Source organism: Balaenoptera physalus (assembly GCF_965194825.1).
Source record: "Balaenoptera physalus genome assembly, chromosome: 17".
In the NCBI taxonomy this organism is placed as follows: domain Eukaryota; kingdom Metazoa; phylum Chordata; class Mammalia; order Artiodactyla; family Balaenopteridae; genus Balaenoptera; species Balaenoptera physalus.
The window spans coordinates 12008966-12027462 of NC_138895.1; the positions used below are offsets into that span (position 1 = coordinate 12008966).

An 18497-nucleotide genomic window follows, 5' to 3' on the forward strand; every position below is an offset into this window, starting at 1 on the left:
CCTCCATGAGGGCTGAATAGAAAAAATAAAGTTAAGACCTAGTTTTAGACTTCTTGGAAGTTAGCTGCTCCTTCCCCTTACTTTTTCTTCAATCCAGTAAAGGTTATGGCTGCTCTTCTTTCTAAATATCCCAGTCATTAGCTTATATAGACTCTTGCTTCATAATTTTTGGTGCTAAATGCTATGCAGTTCACAAGTAACAGGGCAACGTTATGTTAGTCCACTGTGTATACTTGAAAAAATAATCACATAAGGCAATCTGTTCTTTTACTTTCCTTAACTTTGTATCAAAAGCCTAAATAGTCTACTTTTTCCTTATAAGTAAAAGCTGAAGGTTTGGCCGCCTTCCCTTGTTGAAGGCACCTGGTATTTTTTCCTTCTGATATAAAGCAGATGGGAAGATAATAGTTGAAACTTAGCCCTGAAGCATGCATAGCAAGGAAGGCTAAAAGCTGGCAGAAATCTTAGTTTCTGACCTTGGCAAGTCCTTTTTGAACTTTTCTTTGTGAGCTTTTTTGTCCTCTTTATCTGCAGTTAAGATCTTTGCTTACTGGAGGGATGGAAGATTCACATTAGACCATGTAATTGTCACATTGTGATGCATAAATAGCATTCTCCTACATCATAGGAGAGTTTTGACTTACGGCTAAATAGAAGACACGAGAAATGATTGAATGGTGTAGTTACTATTGCCCTATGGATATGTTTTTAAAAGATCAATGCCTCTTAACATGTATAAGGTAAAGAGTTTGCTTAAATACTGTCTGAGAATTACTTGCCCTTCTTATTTTTTCTTGGCCTCTTTTTTTTTTTTTTTTTTTTTAACATCTTTATTGGAGTATAATTGCTTTACAATGGTGTGTTAGTTTCTGCTTTATAGCAAAGTGAATCAGCTATACATATATCCCCATATCTCTTCCCTCTTGCTTTTCTTGGCCTCTTAGGTGGAGTTTGTAAGACTGTGATCCTTCCCCTTTTTTTTTTTAAAGTTTTTTTTTTTTTTTTTAATATTTTATTTATTTATTTATTTATGGCTGTGTTGGGTCTTAGTCTCTGTGCGAGGGCCCTCTCCAGCTGCGGCAAGTGGGGGCCACTCTTCATCGCGGTGCGCGGGCCTCTCACTATCGTGGTCTCTCTTGTTGCGGAGCACAGGCCCCAGACGCGCAGGCTCAGCAATTGTGGCTCACGGGCCCAGTCGCTCCGCGGCATGTGGGATCCTCCCAGACCAGGGCTCGAACCCGCGTCCTCTGCACTGGCAGGCAGACTCCCAACCACTGCGCCACCAGGGAAGCCCGATCCTTCCCTTTTTCCTCTAGTCAGATGATTTTCCTCCTCTTAGTCCTCATGTGTTATTAACACTATTCATGTGATAATCCTCTGTATGATCATTGGTTTGAATGATTTGCTTTCCTGAATGCCACGTAATTCTCTTCAAAGCTTCACAGTAACTTTACCTTTTATGTGCTTTGTTTAATATTATTTCAGTATTGATGTCTTCTTATCTTTCCACTGACCAGTTTTCCAGTCTGTCCATCCTTTTAATTTATATTTCTAAAGCAGAAGTTATAGTTCTTGTTGGTTATAGTAGCCAGTGTAGGTTATAGTACTTTCTGGAACTCTCCCAGGTAAACAGTCAGTGAAACTTTGAACATTTTTTTAAATCCATTTTTAAAAAATTGAAGTATAGTTAATTTACAGTGTTGTGTGAGCTTCAGATGTACAGCAAAGTGATTCAGTTATACATATATTTGTATATATCTGTTCTTTTTCAGATTCTTTTCTATTATAGATTATTACAAGACATTGAATATAGTTCCCTGTGCTGTACAGTAGGTCCTTGTTATTTATCTGAAACTTTGAACATATTGATGATGAGAATTATATGAGCAGAGGCAGATGCCAGAGGTATTATATATACCCCATGATCCTCACTTTGATTCATACTGTTAACCTTAAATTGTATTTGATTGCTAAAATCTAAGAAGTCAGATTGCTTCTATGCTCGTTTTACAAGTTGTGCATGCTTTTAGAATGGTCTAAAGGTCTAGTTAGGGTTATGTGTTGGAGCCATGGCTGTTTACAGTAACATTGCTTGGTCATACTGTAATTCCATTCTTTAAATTAGAATGGGCATGGAGTGACTTTAAAAAAGGGTCAGTGTCCATTGCTCAGAATACATGCCAGCTGATTTGGTACTATTTATTTAATAGTTTTAGGATGCAATTGAATATCTCAGTTGAATGAATTAGTAAATAGTCATATCATTCTCATTCTTTTTTTTCCAAATTGCTTTTAATAGTATACCACCTCTCTTTACCTCTTCTGTCCAGGCTTTCAGGTATAGCACTCAAAACAGATGGATAGTTTTTCTCTTTAAGGAAAGAGCATATACTTGGGGAGAAGTATCAAGGTACAATTCGTAATGATTTAACATTCTGCCTGTGCAATTTTTGTTTGCTTTTTGCTTTGGAGGTTTGTGTTTGTTTTTGCTTTAAGCATAGCATAATGTCCTCTGTGTATTATGATTTCATCTGAAAAATTCTGCTCATTACGGTTATCGCTAACCTATTTAGGACTTTTGTATAAATTAGGAAAAGACACCTTTCCCCTGAGACAAGGCCTCACAAGAAGATGTCGTACAACTGGATTTTGGCCCCCACTCACCCTTGGCCTGGCCTTCTTGTGTAGCAAACAAAATGCAGCATCCTGCATCGTACAAATTCAGATTCTGAACTTTGTACTGATTTGCATTTGTTTTGAAAGTCTATTATAAGTAGCTTGTAGTTTTGAAAAACTTATAGATAAAATTCTAAAAATATAGCAGAGGAGATAAAATAGTTTCCTCTGCAGAGTAGTATGAAAACCTAATGAAAATAGATAAGAGTTTTTACTCCTAATATAATTTTATTTTACAATTATTAGTAGTTCTTTTTTTCTTTTTTTTTCCTTTTGGCCATGCTGCACGGCTTGTGGGATCAGATCCCCAACCAGGGATTGAGCCACCAGGGAACTTCCACTAGTTGTTCTTTTACATTTTTATATAATGCCTTACATGAAACTTTATTGCATTAGTAACAACCTGCTGTATATATTCTTTAATTTTTAATTGAGAAATATTAGCTCATTTCCCATAACATATAGAGCTTTGTGATCCCATAATTAATGTGTCAGCATGTCATGCAATTAATTGTCCAGTGCTTTCTATTAACAGTTCTGTAAGTCTTGTAATTAAACTTCTGGTTTTTCCTACTTAGGTACTTTGGTCTGGGAAGCCATATGGTTCATCTCGAAGTATCGTAAGGAAAATTGGTACTAATTTATCTCTGATTCAGTGTCCAAGAATTCAGTTTCAGGTACTGTATTTTATATATTTCAAATTTTATATTAATATGTACATTGGTGATGTAAATAGGCCAGACAGCTTTAAAAGTACTTTTTGAACCTCTCCCCACTATTGATGCTGCTATCAATAAAATAAAAGAGGATAAAAACCACGGTAAAGTCTTTCTAATTTTAGTTCCTCTGTGAAGTGATTATTCAAGCTCTGTAAGACATTTATCCTTAAGAATACATACGCAGACCTAGAAGCATATAATAAGCCAAGCAGTTGTTAATTCCCAGGTGACCTTGAGCATTGTCTTCTAGCACCAAATCAGGAGTAGCTCAACTCTGCTTGGAGATAAGTTCCTATTTTCTTGATTTGGGTTTTTGTTCCTTACGGGTGTTTTAGTGTGAGACATGTATCACATAGCTTTATTCTTGTTTTTCAGTAATTCTCTACAGTAGTAATAAGAAAATCTTTTAGTTCAACATTTAAATATATAAAGTTCAGCAGATAATCTATACTAATTTTAAATAATAGATTAGCATGTGAAATGTGGAAGATAAGTTTAAATCATAATTCAAAAGGTCAAAAGTGCCCCTGCAAGCTTATTAGATGTCTTACTTATAAATCACTCCTCCTTGTAGAGAGAGTTAAAAATCTGTTTCTAAGTAAGTGGTAGAAATTAGCATTTGTTCAGGTTGACTAACAAGGTTGGTCATTGTTATGCCCACTTGCAGATTGACTGGCAGGACCTTTGTGCATCAATCTAGAGATTGACAGATTGGAACTTTCCAGAAGTAATTTTTATCAAATGATGGGCTTTTTAAAAAAATCAAAATAGAGAAACCTATGATAGTAATTCTCTGAAGCACAATTTCTGAGAATTCAGTTCACTGAGACACCAATTGCTGATTGCTTTATTTGCCAGTTTCCTTCAAATAACTATTGTGTTAACTAAGACTTAGTAACTTTTCTTCTGATTGCTCCATTCCATTTATCTATTTATCTGCTTAACCTAGTTGCAGGAGAACTTGCTTCAGCATTTGTGTTCACATGGCTAGAGATGTATGAAAGGACGTAGAGATAATCCAGCATTTTCTGGTAGCAACCCAAATCTGCCTTGACAGTCAGTGGGCCGAAGTACTAGGGCCAAGTGCGTTTTCTTGGCAGGATTCTCTTTCTCAATGTTATTAGTCACTTAGAAGCGTCTGAGCAGAATAAGAGTTTTAGGATTAGTACAGGAGCTGCATTTGAAAAAAGATAGATTAACATAAAGGAGAGGAGTAAGGTAAGAGAAATGTTGGTGACCTACTTGAGAATGTAGTAGAAAACAGAAGACATTTGTTTATAGTGAGATTTTTTTACTTCCAGGCAGTTTTGTAGCATGCTGAGTCTTTTCAAATTCAGCATCAATCTTAAAGTGAGTGTTTTATCTGCTACTTATTTAGATATTTTAAATCTGCTATCATTCTTCTGTATCTTCTGTTTTTTTTTTAATTTAATTTTTTTTTTACTACATCTATCAGAAATATAAAAAATGTAGAGTCTTCAAAAAATATAAGGGACGCAGTTTAAGAGTAATAAAATTGACAATTCATTTTTGCTATTTTTTGGCTCATTTGGAGGTTTGATATGGAATGTATTTGGACTGTCTAGGAGTCCAGCATGAGTAAATACTGCTGTAGAAAGTCTGGAACTGGGGAGCCACCGTGGGACCCAGGGAGGGAGACAAAAGTTGAAGTAGATTAAACTTGAGAATGAGGTGTTCATGGGTCAATTCAGAAGCAGGAGTTAGTAGTCCAAGCCAGTCCTTTGTTGTCCTGGGTGATTTCACTGTCTTTTGGAACTTAGTCTCATATTTTCTTTTCTTCCTCTGCTCCTGTTGACTTTCACTTCTATTCCTTTTCTTGTACCCAGCACTCAATAGGCATCACCTCAAGTTGGCCGCCCTCACAACACTTTCACCTCCAAAATCTTAAGCCTCAGTATGTTCCTTCTAAATCACACCATCTTTTCATTGTTGTCAGCTGACCCATATATCTGCAGGCAAGTAAGACTCTCACATAAATGATGGGCAAGACAGGCATGTTACTTTGTGTTGTGAGGGTTAGACAAGATAATCCATGCAAAGCCCTGAATATCGTAACTGGTACATAATTAGTGCACAATAAAAGTATGCTAGTGGTGGGATTTTATTGTTATTGCCACCTTGCAGCAGAATAGCAGATTAACTTACTTGGTTGTCTAAGTGAACTCCCTGATTTTACAGATTGGATTTTTTTTTTTACTTTTGGCCGTGCCGCTTGGCATGCGGGCTCTTAATTCCCCGACCAGGGATCAAACCCATGCCCTCTGCATTGGAAGCCTGGAGTCCTAACCACTGGACTGCCAGGGAATTCCCAAAACTGTTGCCGGTTTTTTTTTTTTTTTAAAACAAATTGGTCTGTATATTTATAGGTTCACAAATCAGAATACAGATCAGCACATTTATTTACACCTTCATCCAGTTAATGGGCCCAGTGAATATTGGGCTGGGAATAAAATGAGGTAATGAATGTTAAAAAAAAACATATAAAAGCACTCAATGTTTCTTTGCTCTGTTTGTTGGAATGGAGTTCAGAGGTTTTGATTTGCAGTGGTTCTCAATACTGGCTGCATAATTAAATCACCAGGAGCTTTAAAAAATAAAATATCCATGCTCAGGCCCCATCTTCCAAGGCCCCAGCCTCCTCACAAAAACACTTATGGAACATATAAAGAATATAAGGTGTCATCCAAGGCTTACTAAATCCGAATTTCATATATTCGATTTTTTTTTTCATTTGTTTTTTAAAACCTCTTCAGAAGCTTCTTATGCAGCCGAGGTTGAGGACTTCATTTACAGATTGTGTTTTAGTATTTTGCTAAAGAAAGTTTACAGCAGTAACATAATTATCTATTGGCAAATTATGAAAGTAATCACTAAAGCACCTTTGGGGTCATTTTTATAAATTTCAAATTTTATGAGTTAAAGAAGAACATGGAATTTAAGTGTGGCTTATTGGGGTAATAAATACTACACTTAGAAAAATCTAAGGCAAAAAAAAAGTGCTCTTGCATACCATCAGATAAGGGGAGGGTGGGGACTCGGCCCTGTGCTATGGTAGTTTGAATAACTGCTCAGTAACTGGCAGAACTCTGGGTAATTTAACCTGGATTACCTTTGTTTCCTGTGGAAACCCTGCCCCAGGCTATTTTCTTGGATTGCTAGGAGTGATTGTTGGAATTGGTGGTGGAGGGAATGTTCTGTAACCAAACAAGTAATGAATAAGATTCTCACTAAAGTCCACACACTGTGACTAAAGGTGGAAGTAAAACAGCCGCCTGGCACGGGGCAGCCCATCTTTATTTAGCAAATCAACTTGAAATCCATGCATTCTGTTAGGTGCTGTTGGTCAGTGGTGAACCAAACAGACACAGTCTCTACCCTTACTGGGATATGGTTCAGTGGGAGAGGGATTAAACAAGGAAATATGCTAATAAACATGAAATTATAATTTGTACTAAGTGCAATGAAGGAAAAATTGGTATAGCATGGGGAGACTAACAGTGGTGGTCTGGGAAGGCGGCCCTGGAGGAATGACAATTAAGGATTAAAAAGAGCCAGCCCCTCAAAGAGTTAGGGAGAGGGATGGAGGTGGGGCAGTGTTGGCAGAGAGAACAATAAGTGCAGAGGTCCTGAGGCAAGACAGAAGATACTGTTGAGGAACTAAGACAAGGCCCCTCTGTCAGGAGCTAGTGAGGTGGGAGACGTAGTGTGGTATCGTAGTGTGGTATCGTGGTCTTTGATGTCTGAGCCATCTGAGGATAAGTACCTGGATTCGTACTAAAATTCATTGTTAAACTTCATATTTTTCCCAGTTACTGTCTGATGATCTGGACTCTGCTAGCATGTGATGTCATACTGTATGTGATGTCCATTTCTTGATATGTTTAGCTATAAAATGGCCCTTAAGGGTAACTGAATCCAGATATATGCATTATGTTTTATAAATTTGGTAACATGGCGTAGTAATTTGAAGCCCAACTCGGTAAATAACTAATGTTTGTGATGTTTTATTCATTCTCAGTAATTGACTTCTTATAGACTTGTTTTTCCATGGGGATACTCTTACTTACCTTCCTAGGTTATTTTGAGAGATACACACACACGTTTCCTTCCCTCTTGTCTCTCTGGTCCTTTTTCTTCTCCCTGTTCTCCCCTCACCTTCCTTCCCTCCCCCATTCTAGGTGTGTCATGAATAGGAAGGGTTAATAAATGCTCAATTTTTTTTAAAGTGACCACATTACTCAGCAATATTAGTGCCTGTCTCAGCTAGAATATTTAGTTTGGTGTTCTTTACTCAGGTATACCTCTTGGCCTATTGGTGTCACTGTATGTCACTATATTAAAATGCAGAAATTCTGCTTTTAGTTTTTCTTACTATGACAGGAATTGGTAGAAAAAGAGGAATAATTAAATCTGTAATTAAAAATCTAGAAGTTTTTTTACCGTGTTGCTTTTAAAAATACATGTTTTGCATTTGGCTGTAAACAAAAGGTGGTAAAATAGACTGAGTATATTTACTGTTACACCGTTTTTGGCAAGAAACTGAGAGAATCCTAGTTCCCAGTACCAGTGTGTTTATTTTATGAAAAGTCACATGAGGACAAAGCGAGCTCTTCTAATATTTTATTCTAAGTATTTCAGCTTTTGTATAAGCTTTATATTTTTCTTTTATGCATTTTATTAAATAAATCAATTTCTTCAGTGTAGTTTTACATTATCAGAATATTTAAAATTACCTAAAATTACTTCAGTAAAATTCTTGAAATATAATTGAATCTTAGATAATTTAAATTGTTTCAAATGTTGATTTGAATTTCTTAAGATCAGTAAAAATACAATGCTCTTACTGAATTTTGCTCTGAATGAAATGCTTTTCTTACTTTCTGAAAGGAATTTGGATACTGATAAATCAATAAGCACTAATTTTATTTTAAATTTTATAATGCCCTTGATTTTGAAAAAAAAATTTTCTGTCGTTTTTTTTTTTTCCCCCTACTAACAATAGCTGTGGTAGGACAGGACCTTGCTGGAACCTTCAGTAAGTTGACCTTTTCTTTTTCAAACTTCCCATCCATCATCCATGCATGTCCGTTGTGGTGTCTAAATCATACCTCCAAGGATTCCATGCCCTCAATCCCCTTGCCTACACTGACCTCACCTAAACTAGTACTTTACTAGGTGAACTGTACTTCCTGTTTCATTCTTATGCTACTGAGTGCCCATTTCGGCAACAACTGAAGTGGCCTTTTAAAAAAAGATTAGATTTTTTTCAGTTTTATTTTGTTTTTTGTATGAGTTTCCCCAGGGACTTTGTTAGGCTTCTTTTTTGGTGGCATAAATCACTGTTACAATGTAGGTACGTGACTTAAATACTAAAACTACTTTGTTTTGTGGGGCAGGATGTCAACTAGAAATGATACAGGTATTATCAATTCTGGAATTGGTTCTTGACAGTATCATTAACATTTTCATCTCATTGAGTACATGTTATAGACATGGTATTATTTCAGTGATTAAATATAATCAATGCTCAGTAAGATTACAGACTAAGTCCATGGAATAATTGGGTTTTGTTTTAAAGTTTGTGCAAAAAGCAACATTTCATGTTTAATATGCGAAGTGTTACAGATGTAAAATTGAGAAATATTGTATGATCTTTACATTATAAAATAAAATACTTTGAAAGGCTGTCACAGAATGGGTTTAACTTATATTTTTGAGTATTCTTAGAAAAGTATTTTCTTCCTTTTATGGGCAAAAATATCTGGGAAGAAAACAGCAATTTTTGTAGCTTTTATGGGAAGGTAAGAAGTCTTAAGGTCAAAACTAGATTTTTATTTATCTTAAATATACCTTTCTTCCTACCAACTAGTAAGTGTATTGGAACAAAATTTTATTTTCTAAATAAAGAGTTAGGTAACCAAATTGATCTTCATGAGCTAGCACCTTAAGGAAGGGACCACTCAGGTTTTACCTTTATGATTTGTCACTTGTACAAAACAGCCCATTCAACACTGTATCTTCTAGGAGCCTCCACAGAGCTTGGGGGACCTTCCTGTTCCCGAATCTCCATGTAACCCACTTAGACTCTCCATTTTATAGTGTTACAGGAGTATTAATATACCATTCTGTTCTCAGTAATGGATAGAAACAGAATATTGCCAGATTCGCAGGCTCTTGAGACCAGATGGGGATGCCCAATTCATTTATATTATTTAAGTTGTACAAGATACCAATTTACTGAAAACTGTTTATTGACTTATTTAGATAAATTTCTGAAACGTATAAGGGAGAAGTAGAAAAATCTTCTTTTTGATTTTTCTTTGATCATATCCCTTGACAATGTACTTGCTGAAGGTTATACTTTTTTTCTCTTCTGACCACAGTTACTCCACTGTGTGCCTTAAAACACTGGTATTTTGAAAGCTTTTTTGTCTTAATTCCGTTATTAGTTTTTTTGTTTTTGTTTTTGCCCAGGATTAAGTTCTTAAATCTCTACTCTTCTAATATACTTGTTTTCTTTCTTGCCTGTACCCCTGTCCTTCCCAAAAGCCATAATTTAAGGCATTTTAAATACTTGATATTCTTAGTATCTTGTTGTTAAAATGTCAGTTTTCTAATACTATTCTATGAAGTTGATAATGTTGGGTAATTATGATATCTGAATGCGTGCACATACCAGTAACCAATATGTTCAGTTAAAATTTTATTCATAATGTTAAAGATATACTATTTAAAAATTAAAGATATATTATTTAAAAATTTTAACCATATTAGTATTATGTGTTTGTAGGGTATATTTTATAGTTGAGGAACAAGTATTATTTAAGTGTAGCTTCCAAAAGCTTCATCTGGCAATGATAATAGTAAGAAGGTTCAAACAAAGCATGGGTTACTGTAGAAGCTTTCTGATAAATACGTGTAAATCTCTTTGGCCTCTTAAACATTTTTCTTCAATTAAAAAGTCTGCATTTTCTTTTTTATTTAAACCTTACTTCAACTTGTAGGACGTATTACATTAATCTGATAACAATTATTCATTAGCCATCTGGCAATATTCTTATAACAAAACTTAAATTTAATTCAATTAAGTTATTTTTCCATTTTTTGAAGGTCAATTTCAGAACTTGCACGCTTTTTCTTTGTTATATTTATTTCAGAATATTCTGTTCCTTCTCTAGGTGTTTAAGGTCAGCTAGAGAATTCTGTTCTACTGCTATTTGTATTTTTGGTTCTTTAATATAGTTAATACTTTAATTTAAAAATCAAGAGATCTAATGATATTTGAAAATGTATTTTCATTATTGTGACAGTGTATCTATATAATATACATTTAAAAATATTCCCAGATTTAGCACAAATTGGTCACTATACTTTTTACTAAGTCTCTTCAGAAAAGAACTGATTTATAATGTTTAAATTCTAAAAATTTTCTTAATGTTTTAGGATGAACAGAGGTTTTTGTTTTTTTTTAACGAGTCTCATTTGACCTGTAAAATAAAAATTGAATGAGTTAAATTAAATTATAATTCAGAGATTGCATGCACTATTAAACAACAGTGTGACATAACTAAAGGTCTCTTTCATGGAGACCTTCAATGGAAATGCTAGAAACTGTCCATGTGTTTGTAATGCTAGAGCTGGTGATTTTCCTTAGGTAATAAAATGTTTTTATTCTACCATTTTGGTGCTAGATGAAGAACTTTCCCTATTTGTAACTTACAGCTTACCAGCCCTACAACAGAATGGAGCCCCAGCCAGCCAGGAGAGGATGCAGTGGTGTCTTTTGCCGATGTTGGATGGGTAGCCAGAGAAGAAGGAGAGTGTTTAACAAGACGAAGGTCAGTCTGGAATGGCTATCAGAGCTGAGATGCGGCATTTAGTATTTTAAGATGGTACATTGGAATCATCTTCTTATTAGGCATCAAGGATACATAGATAAAATAAGACACAGTCCCAGCTTTTCAGGAATACTTGGAAATACTTGCTAGAGGAGATTACAAAAGGAAATCAATAATAGCGATACTGGAAAGACTACGAAATAAAAACAGAAGGCCACTGTGGGATGCGAGGTTCAGCAAGGCTTCTCAGGGGGAGGGGATGATAGAGCTGAGTGCTGAGGGGCAGTAGGAGCCACTCAACTAGGAAGGCCGTATTCCAAGTAAAGTGAATGTGATTAAAGGTACTAATCAGAAGGCCACATGGCATGTTCAGGAAACTCCAAATGGCTCCATGAGGCTAGAGAGTAGCAGAGAAGGGTAGGCTGTAGGAGATGAATATGGAAAGTAGGTCGAGGTTAAAAGGTCATACATGTTAGGCTAAGAAGTTTACACTTTTTCCTGAAAACACTGTAGAGCGATGGAAGAAATTTAAGCATCATAGTAATATTATCAAGTTTGTATTTTAGTTAAATTTCCTTGTAAACAGTGTAAAGAATAGAAGGGAGCCAAGTCAGGAAATAGGCTAAATAAGGGATGATAAGAGTTTGACTAAATTAAGAAACCGACAGAGAAGGCATGGAGAAAAAGGACAAAATCAAGAGATACTGAGAAGAATTTTAAACTTTTTTAAGAAACTTTTTGGGTATTGGGGTTGAGAAAGGAAGAGTCTAGGATAACTCCCAGGTTTCTGGCTAGGATATGAGAATGGTGGAACAATTAATAAGAGTATAGGAAAACAGATTTCTTTCTGGAGGGTGGGAGTTAGAGGTAGTCCAGTGTGGAATATGCTGTGTTTGAGCTTCCTGTGGGACATTGACATAGCTCTGGAGACAGCTTATGTAGCTAGATATTGATAAAGAATGCTTGCACTTCAACATGTGGATAGAATGGCTGGTACCCAGAGCACTCAAGGAGCATATATAAGACGTGAAGAGCATTTGTATGCTGGATAAAGCTGGCATTTGGGAGTAAATCAGGAGAAAAAAAAAGAAGAAAAGAGAATGAAGGGACTCCCCTCCCTGCCAGAAGTAGCTCAGGAGGCAGAAGGAGAACCAGCAGAGAGTGTTGTCATGGAAGCAGAGGTACGAGAGCCCCAGGGAAGTAGAGTAAACTTCCATCAGTGTCAGATACTTAGAGGCTAGGTAAACCAAAAACCTAGCAAGTTTCCATTTTGTTTTGCAGTTGAAAGATTGTCATTGACTTTAGCAAGAGAGTAATTTCATTTGAGTGGTATTAGCTGAATAAAGTAAGAATTAAGTAATCCAAGAGCAAAGAAGGAATTTGATTTGAATGACAAGTAGGAGTGAGGACATAGCAGTAGAGGAACAGACCAGATTATTGCAGGATTAGCAGGTAAAGAGCCTTTCTTTTGTAAGATGTTTATTTTTTTGATTAAACTTTTTGAGATAATTGTAGATTCTTCACATGCAGTTTACAAGAAAGAATACAGAAGCATTTCCTGTACCCTTTACCCAGTTTTCTCCAGTGGTAACATCCTGCAAAACATGATACACTATCACAACTAGGATATTGACACTGGTTAAGTCAAGATGCAGAACATTTCCATACTACAAGAACCCCTCCTGTGGCCCTGTTATGGCCACACCCACTTCACTTCCACCTCCAACCCCTCCTTAATGGCAACCACTTATCTCTTCTCCATTTTCACAATTTTGTCATTTCAAGATAGTAATATAAATTGAATCATACAATATACAGCCTTTTGGGACTGGCTTTTTTCACTAAGCATAATCTCTAGTGATTCACCCAGATTGCTGTGTGTATCAGCAGTTCCTTCCCTTTTAGTAGTATTTAGTAGTATTTAGTAGTATTCCTTGGTATGGATGGACCACAGTTTGTTTAGCCATGCACCAGTTGATGGACATCCGGATTGATTCCAGTTCTTGGCTTTTGTAAGTAAAGTTAATGTAAATGTGTACAGGATTCTGAGCTAGCATAAGTTTTCATTTCTCCGGAAGAAATGCCGATGAGGGCAATTGTCGGCTCATATGAGTGATAAGGTAGTTGCGTGTTTAGCTGTAAAGGAACTGACACACTGTTTTCCAGAGTGGCTCTATTAGTTTTCATTCCCACCAGCAGTGTATGGCTAAGCCAGCTTCTCTGCTTGCTCACCAGCATTTGATGATGTTACTTTTTTCCTTTTTTTTTTTTTTGCCATTGTAATAGGTGTGTATTGTGCATCTCGTGATTTTAATCTGTGTTTCCTTATTGGCTAATAATGTTGAACATCGTTTCATATGTTTGCCATCTTCATATGCTTTTGAATAAAATGTCTCTTCATGTTTTTTGCCCATTTTCTAATTGGGTTTTCTTTTGCGCGTTCTTTATATATGCTAGATATGAGTCATTTTTCAGATATGTGGGTTTGTAAACATTTTCTCCCAAATGTAGGGCAAGTAGGACAAGTTAAATCTTATCTTTTCATCTATTTAACAGGGTCTTTCACAGAGCAAAAGTTGTATATTTTAATTCGTTCGTTTTTCCCTTTTACGGATCATGTTTTTGGTGTCAGTGTAAGAACTCTGTGCCTATGTTAGATCCTTTGGATTTTCTCCTGTTTTTGTTTTTTTCAAGTTCATAGTTTTATGTTTTACAATTAAGTCTCTGATTGTTTGTCTGGTTTTGGTGTCAGAGTAATACTAGCTTCAAAAAATGAAGCTATCTATTTTCTGAAGAGATTGTATAGAACTGGTGTTAATTCTTTAAACATTTAGGAGAATTATCCAGTGAACCATCTGGACCTGTTGATTTCTTTTTGGTGAGATTTATTTATTTATGTATGTATGTATTTATTTATTTTATTATTATTATTATTTTCACAGAAAGGCATTTTATTTTAAACATAGCAGTGTGTACCTGTCAATCCCAAACTCCCAATCTATCCCTCCCTCCCACCCTTCCCCACTGATAACCGTAAGTTCATTCTCTAAGTCTGTGAGTCTGTTTCTGTTTTATAAGTTCATTTGTCTCATTTTAGATTTTGCATATAAGCGATATCATATGATATTAAGTGAAGTAAGCCAAACAGAGAAAGACAAATATCATATCTTTCTCTGTCTGACTTACTTCACTTAGTATGATAATCTCCAGGTCCATCCATGTTGCTGAAAATGGCATTATTTTATTCTTTTTATGGCTGAGTAATATTCCATTGTATATATGTACCACATCTTCTTTATCCATTCATCTGTCGATGGACATTTAGGTTGCTTCCATGTCTTGGCTGTTGTAAACAGTGCCTGCAGTGAACATTGGGGTGCATGTATGTTTTTCTCTGGATATATGCCCAGGAGTGGGATTGCTGGATCTTATGGTAGCTCTATTTTTAGTTTTTTTAAGGAACCTCCATACTGTTCTCTATACTGGCTGTACCAATTTACATTCCCACCAACAGTGTAAGAGGGTTCCCTTTTCTCCACACCCTCGCCAGCATTTATTGTTTGCAGATTTTTTGATTGATGGCCATTCTCACTGGTGTGAGGTGATATCTCATTGTAGTTTTGATTTGCATTTCTCTAATAATTAGTGATGTTGAGCATCTTTTCATGTGCTTCTTGGCCATCTGTATGTCTTCTTTGGAGAAATGTCTTCTTAGGTCTTCTGCCCATTTTTCGATTGGGTTGGGTGTTTTTTTGTATTTTGAGCTGCATGAGCTGCTTGTATGTTTTGGATACTGCTCCCTTTCTAGTTGCTTCGTTTGCAAATATTTTCTCCCATTGTGTGGGTTGTCTTTTTGTTTTGTTCATGGTTTCCTTTGCTGTACAAACACTTTAGAGTTTAATTAGGTCCCATTTGTTTATTTCTGTTTTTACTTCTGTTACTCTGGGAGACTGATTGAAAAAGATATTGCTGTGCAATTTATGTCAAAGGGTGTTCTGCCTATGTTTTCCTCGAAGAGTTTTATAGTGTCTGGCCTTACATTTAGGCCTTTAATCCCTTTTGAGTTTATTTTTGTGTATGGTGTTAAAGAATGTTCTAATTTCATTTTTTTACATGTAACTATCTGGTTTTCCCAGTACCATTTATTGAAGAGACTTTTCTCCATTGTATAGTCTTGCCTCCTTTGTCACAGATTAATTGGCCATAGGTGGAATTGAGTTTTGGTGTGTTTTTAAAATTATGAGTTCAAGTTCCTTAATAGAGTTATGTGACTATCTTACAAATTTCATATTGGAAGAGATGTAGTAGTTTGTATTTTTCAATTAATTGGTCCATTTCATCTAACTGGTTAGGTTTATGTGTATAGAATTGTTTGTAGTATTTCCTTATTATCCTTTTGATAGCTACGTGGTCTGTAGTAATATATCCCCTGTTTCATTCCTGACATTAGTAATTTATGCCTTCTCTTTTTTAAATATTTGTCAATGTTATTAATCTTTTTAAAGAACAAGCTTTCTCTTTCATTTATTTTTCTTTTTTTCTTTTGTTGGTTTTCAATTTTATTGATTTCTGCTCCTATCTATTATTTTCTTCCTTCTGCTTGCTTTGAGTTTATTATGCTCTTTTTCTAGGTTCTTTGGGTGAGAGTTGATATTATTATTATTATTTTTTTTTTAGCAGTCATCAGTTTTATACACATCAGTGTATACATGTCAATCCCAATCGCCCAATTCAGCACACCACCATCCCCACCCCACCGCGGTTTTCCCCCCTTGGTGTCCATACGTTTGTTCTCTACATCTGTGTCTCAACTTCTGCCCTGCAAAACGGTTCATCTGTACCATTTTTCTAGGTTCCGCATACATGCGTTAATATACAATATTTGTTTTTCGCTTTCTGACTTACTTCACTCTGTATGACAGTCTCTAGATACACCCACGTCTCAACAAATGACTCAATTTTGTTCCTTTTTATGGCTGAGTAATATTCCATTGTATATATGTACCACATCTTCTTTATCCATTCGTCTGTCGATGGGCATTTAGGTTGCTTCCATGACCTGGCTATTGTAAATAGTGCTGCAATGAACACTGGGGTGCATGTGTCTTTTTGAATTACAGTTTTCTCTGGGTATATGCCCAGTAGTGGGATTGCTGGATCATATGGTAATTCTATTTTTAGTTTTTTAAGGAACCTCCATATTGTTCTCCATAGTGGCTGTATCAATTTACATTCCCACCAACAGTGCAAGAGGGTTCCCTTTTCTCCACACCCTCTCCAGCCTTTGTTGTTTGTAGATTTTCTGATGATGCCCATTCTAACTGGTGTGAGGTGATACCTCATTGTAGTTTTGATTTGCATTTCTCTAATAATTAGTGATGTTGAGCATCTTTTCATGTGCTTCTTGGCCATCTGTATGTCTTCTATGGAGAAATGTCTATTTAGGTCTTCTGCCCATTTTTGGATTGGGTTGTTTGTTTCTTTAATATTGAGCTGAATGAGCTGTTTATATATTTTGGAGATTAATCCTTTGTCCGTTGATTCATTTGCAAATATTTTCTCCCATTCTGAGGGTTGTCTTTTCGTTGTTTATGGTTTCCTTTGCTGTGCAAAAGCTTTGAAGTTTCATTAGGTCCCATTTGTTTATTTTTGTTTTTATTTCCATTACTCTAGGAGATGGATCAAAAAAGATCTTGCTGTGATTTATGTCAAAGAGTGTTCTTCCTATGTTTTCCTCTAAGAGTTTTATAGTGTCCACTCTTACATTTAGGTCTCGAATCCATTTTGAGTTTATTTTTGTGTATGGTGTTAGGGAGTATTCTAATTTCATTCTTTTACATGTAGCTGTCCAGTTTTCCCAGCACCACTTATTGAAGAGACTGTCTTTTCTCCATTGTATATCTTTGCCTCCTTTGTCATAGATTAGTTGACCATAGGTGAGTGGGTTTATCTCTGGGCTTTCTATCTTGTTCCATTGATCTAAGTTTCTGTTTTTGTGCCAGTACCATACTGTCTTGATTACTGTAGCTTTGTAGTATAGTCTGAAGTCAGGGAGTCTGATTCCTCCAGCTCCATTTTTTCCCCTCAAGACTGCTTTGGCTATTCGGGGTCTTTTGTGTCTCCATACAAATTTTAAGATGATTTGTTCTAGTTCCGTAAAAAATGCCATTGGTAATTTGATAGGGATTGCATTGAATCTGTACATTGCTTTGGGTAGTATAGTCATTTTCACAATATTGATTCTTCCAATCCAAGAACATGGTATATCTCTCCATCTGTTGGTATCATCTTTAATTTCTTTCATCAGTGTCTTATAATTTTCTGCATACAGGTCTTTTGTCTCCCTAGGTAGGTTTATTCCTAGGTATTTTATTCTTTTTGTTGCAATGGTAAATGGAAGTGTTTCCATAATTTCTCTTTCAGATTTTTCATCATTAGTGTATAGGAATGCAAGAGATTTCTGTGCATTAATTTTGTATCCTGCAACTTTACCAAATTCATTGATTAGCTCTAGTAGTTTTCTGGTGGCATTTTTAGGATTCTCTATGTATAGTATCATGTCATCTGCAAACAGTGACAGTTTTACTTCTTCTTTTCCAATTTATATTCCTTTTATTTCTTTTTCTTCTCTGATTGCCGTGGCTAGGACTTCCAAAACGATGTTGAATAATAGTGGTGAGAGTGGACATCCTTGTCTTGTTCCTGATCTTAGAGGAAATGCTTTCAGTTTTTCACCATTGAGAATGATGTTTGCTGTGGGTTTGTCGTATATGGCCTTTATTATGTTGAGGTAGGTTCCCTCTATGCCCACTTTCTGGAGAGTTTTTATCATAAATGGGTGTTGAATTTTGCCAAAAGCTTTTTCTGCATCTATTGAGATGATCATATGGTTTTTATTCTTCAATTTGTTAATATGGTGTATCACAATGATTGATCCATGTATATTGAATAATCCTTGCATCCCTGGGATAAATCCCACTTGATCGTGGTGTATGATCCGTTTAATGTGTTGTTGGATTCTGTTTGCTAGTATTTTGTTGAGGATTTTTGCATCTATATTCTTCAGTGATATTGGTCTGTAATATTCTTTTTTTGTAGTATCTTTGTCTGGTTTTGGTATCAGGGTGATGGTGGCCTCATAGAATGAGTTTGGGAATGTTCCTTCCTCTGCAATTTTTTGGAAGAGTTTGAGAAGGATGGGTGTTAGCTCTTCTCTAAATCTTTGATAGAATTCACCTGTGAA

The 18497-nt window shown here is 35.7% G+C and overlaps 1 protein-coding gene and 1 long non-coding RNA gene across 5 annotated transcripts in view; one reads left to right on the forward strand and one right to left on the reverse strand.

The window, feature by feature from the left end:
- Positions 1-18497, forward strand: part of MTFR1 (mitochondrial fission regulator 1) — a 65904-nt gene that overhangs the window by 17814 nt on the left and 29593 nt on the right. For 3 of the 4 annotated variants that reach the window (XM_082433711.1, XM_082433713.1, XM_082433712.1), the window contains exons 3-4: positions 3255-3353; positions 11139-11254. In XM_082433711.1, the coding sequence (XP_082289837.1) occupies positions 3255-3353; positions 11139-11254 (215 nt within the window). The remainder of the gene's footprint in view (positions 1-3254; positions 3354-11138; positions 11255-18497) is intronic. The other variant, XM_082433714.1, reaches the window with a different exon arrangement.
- The window catches only part of LOC309646919, a 47726-nt gene that overhangs the window by 11027 nt on the left and 18202 nt on the right, over positions 1-18497 (reverse strand). The gene's annotated exons all lie outside the window — the stretch shown is intronic.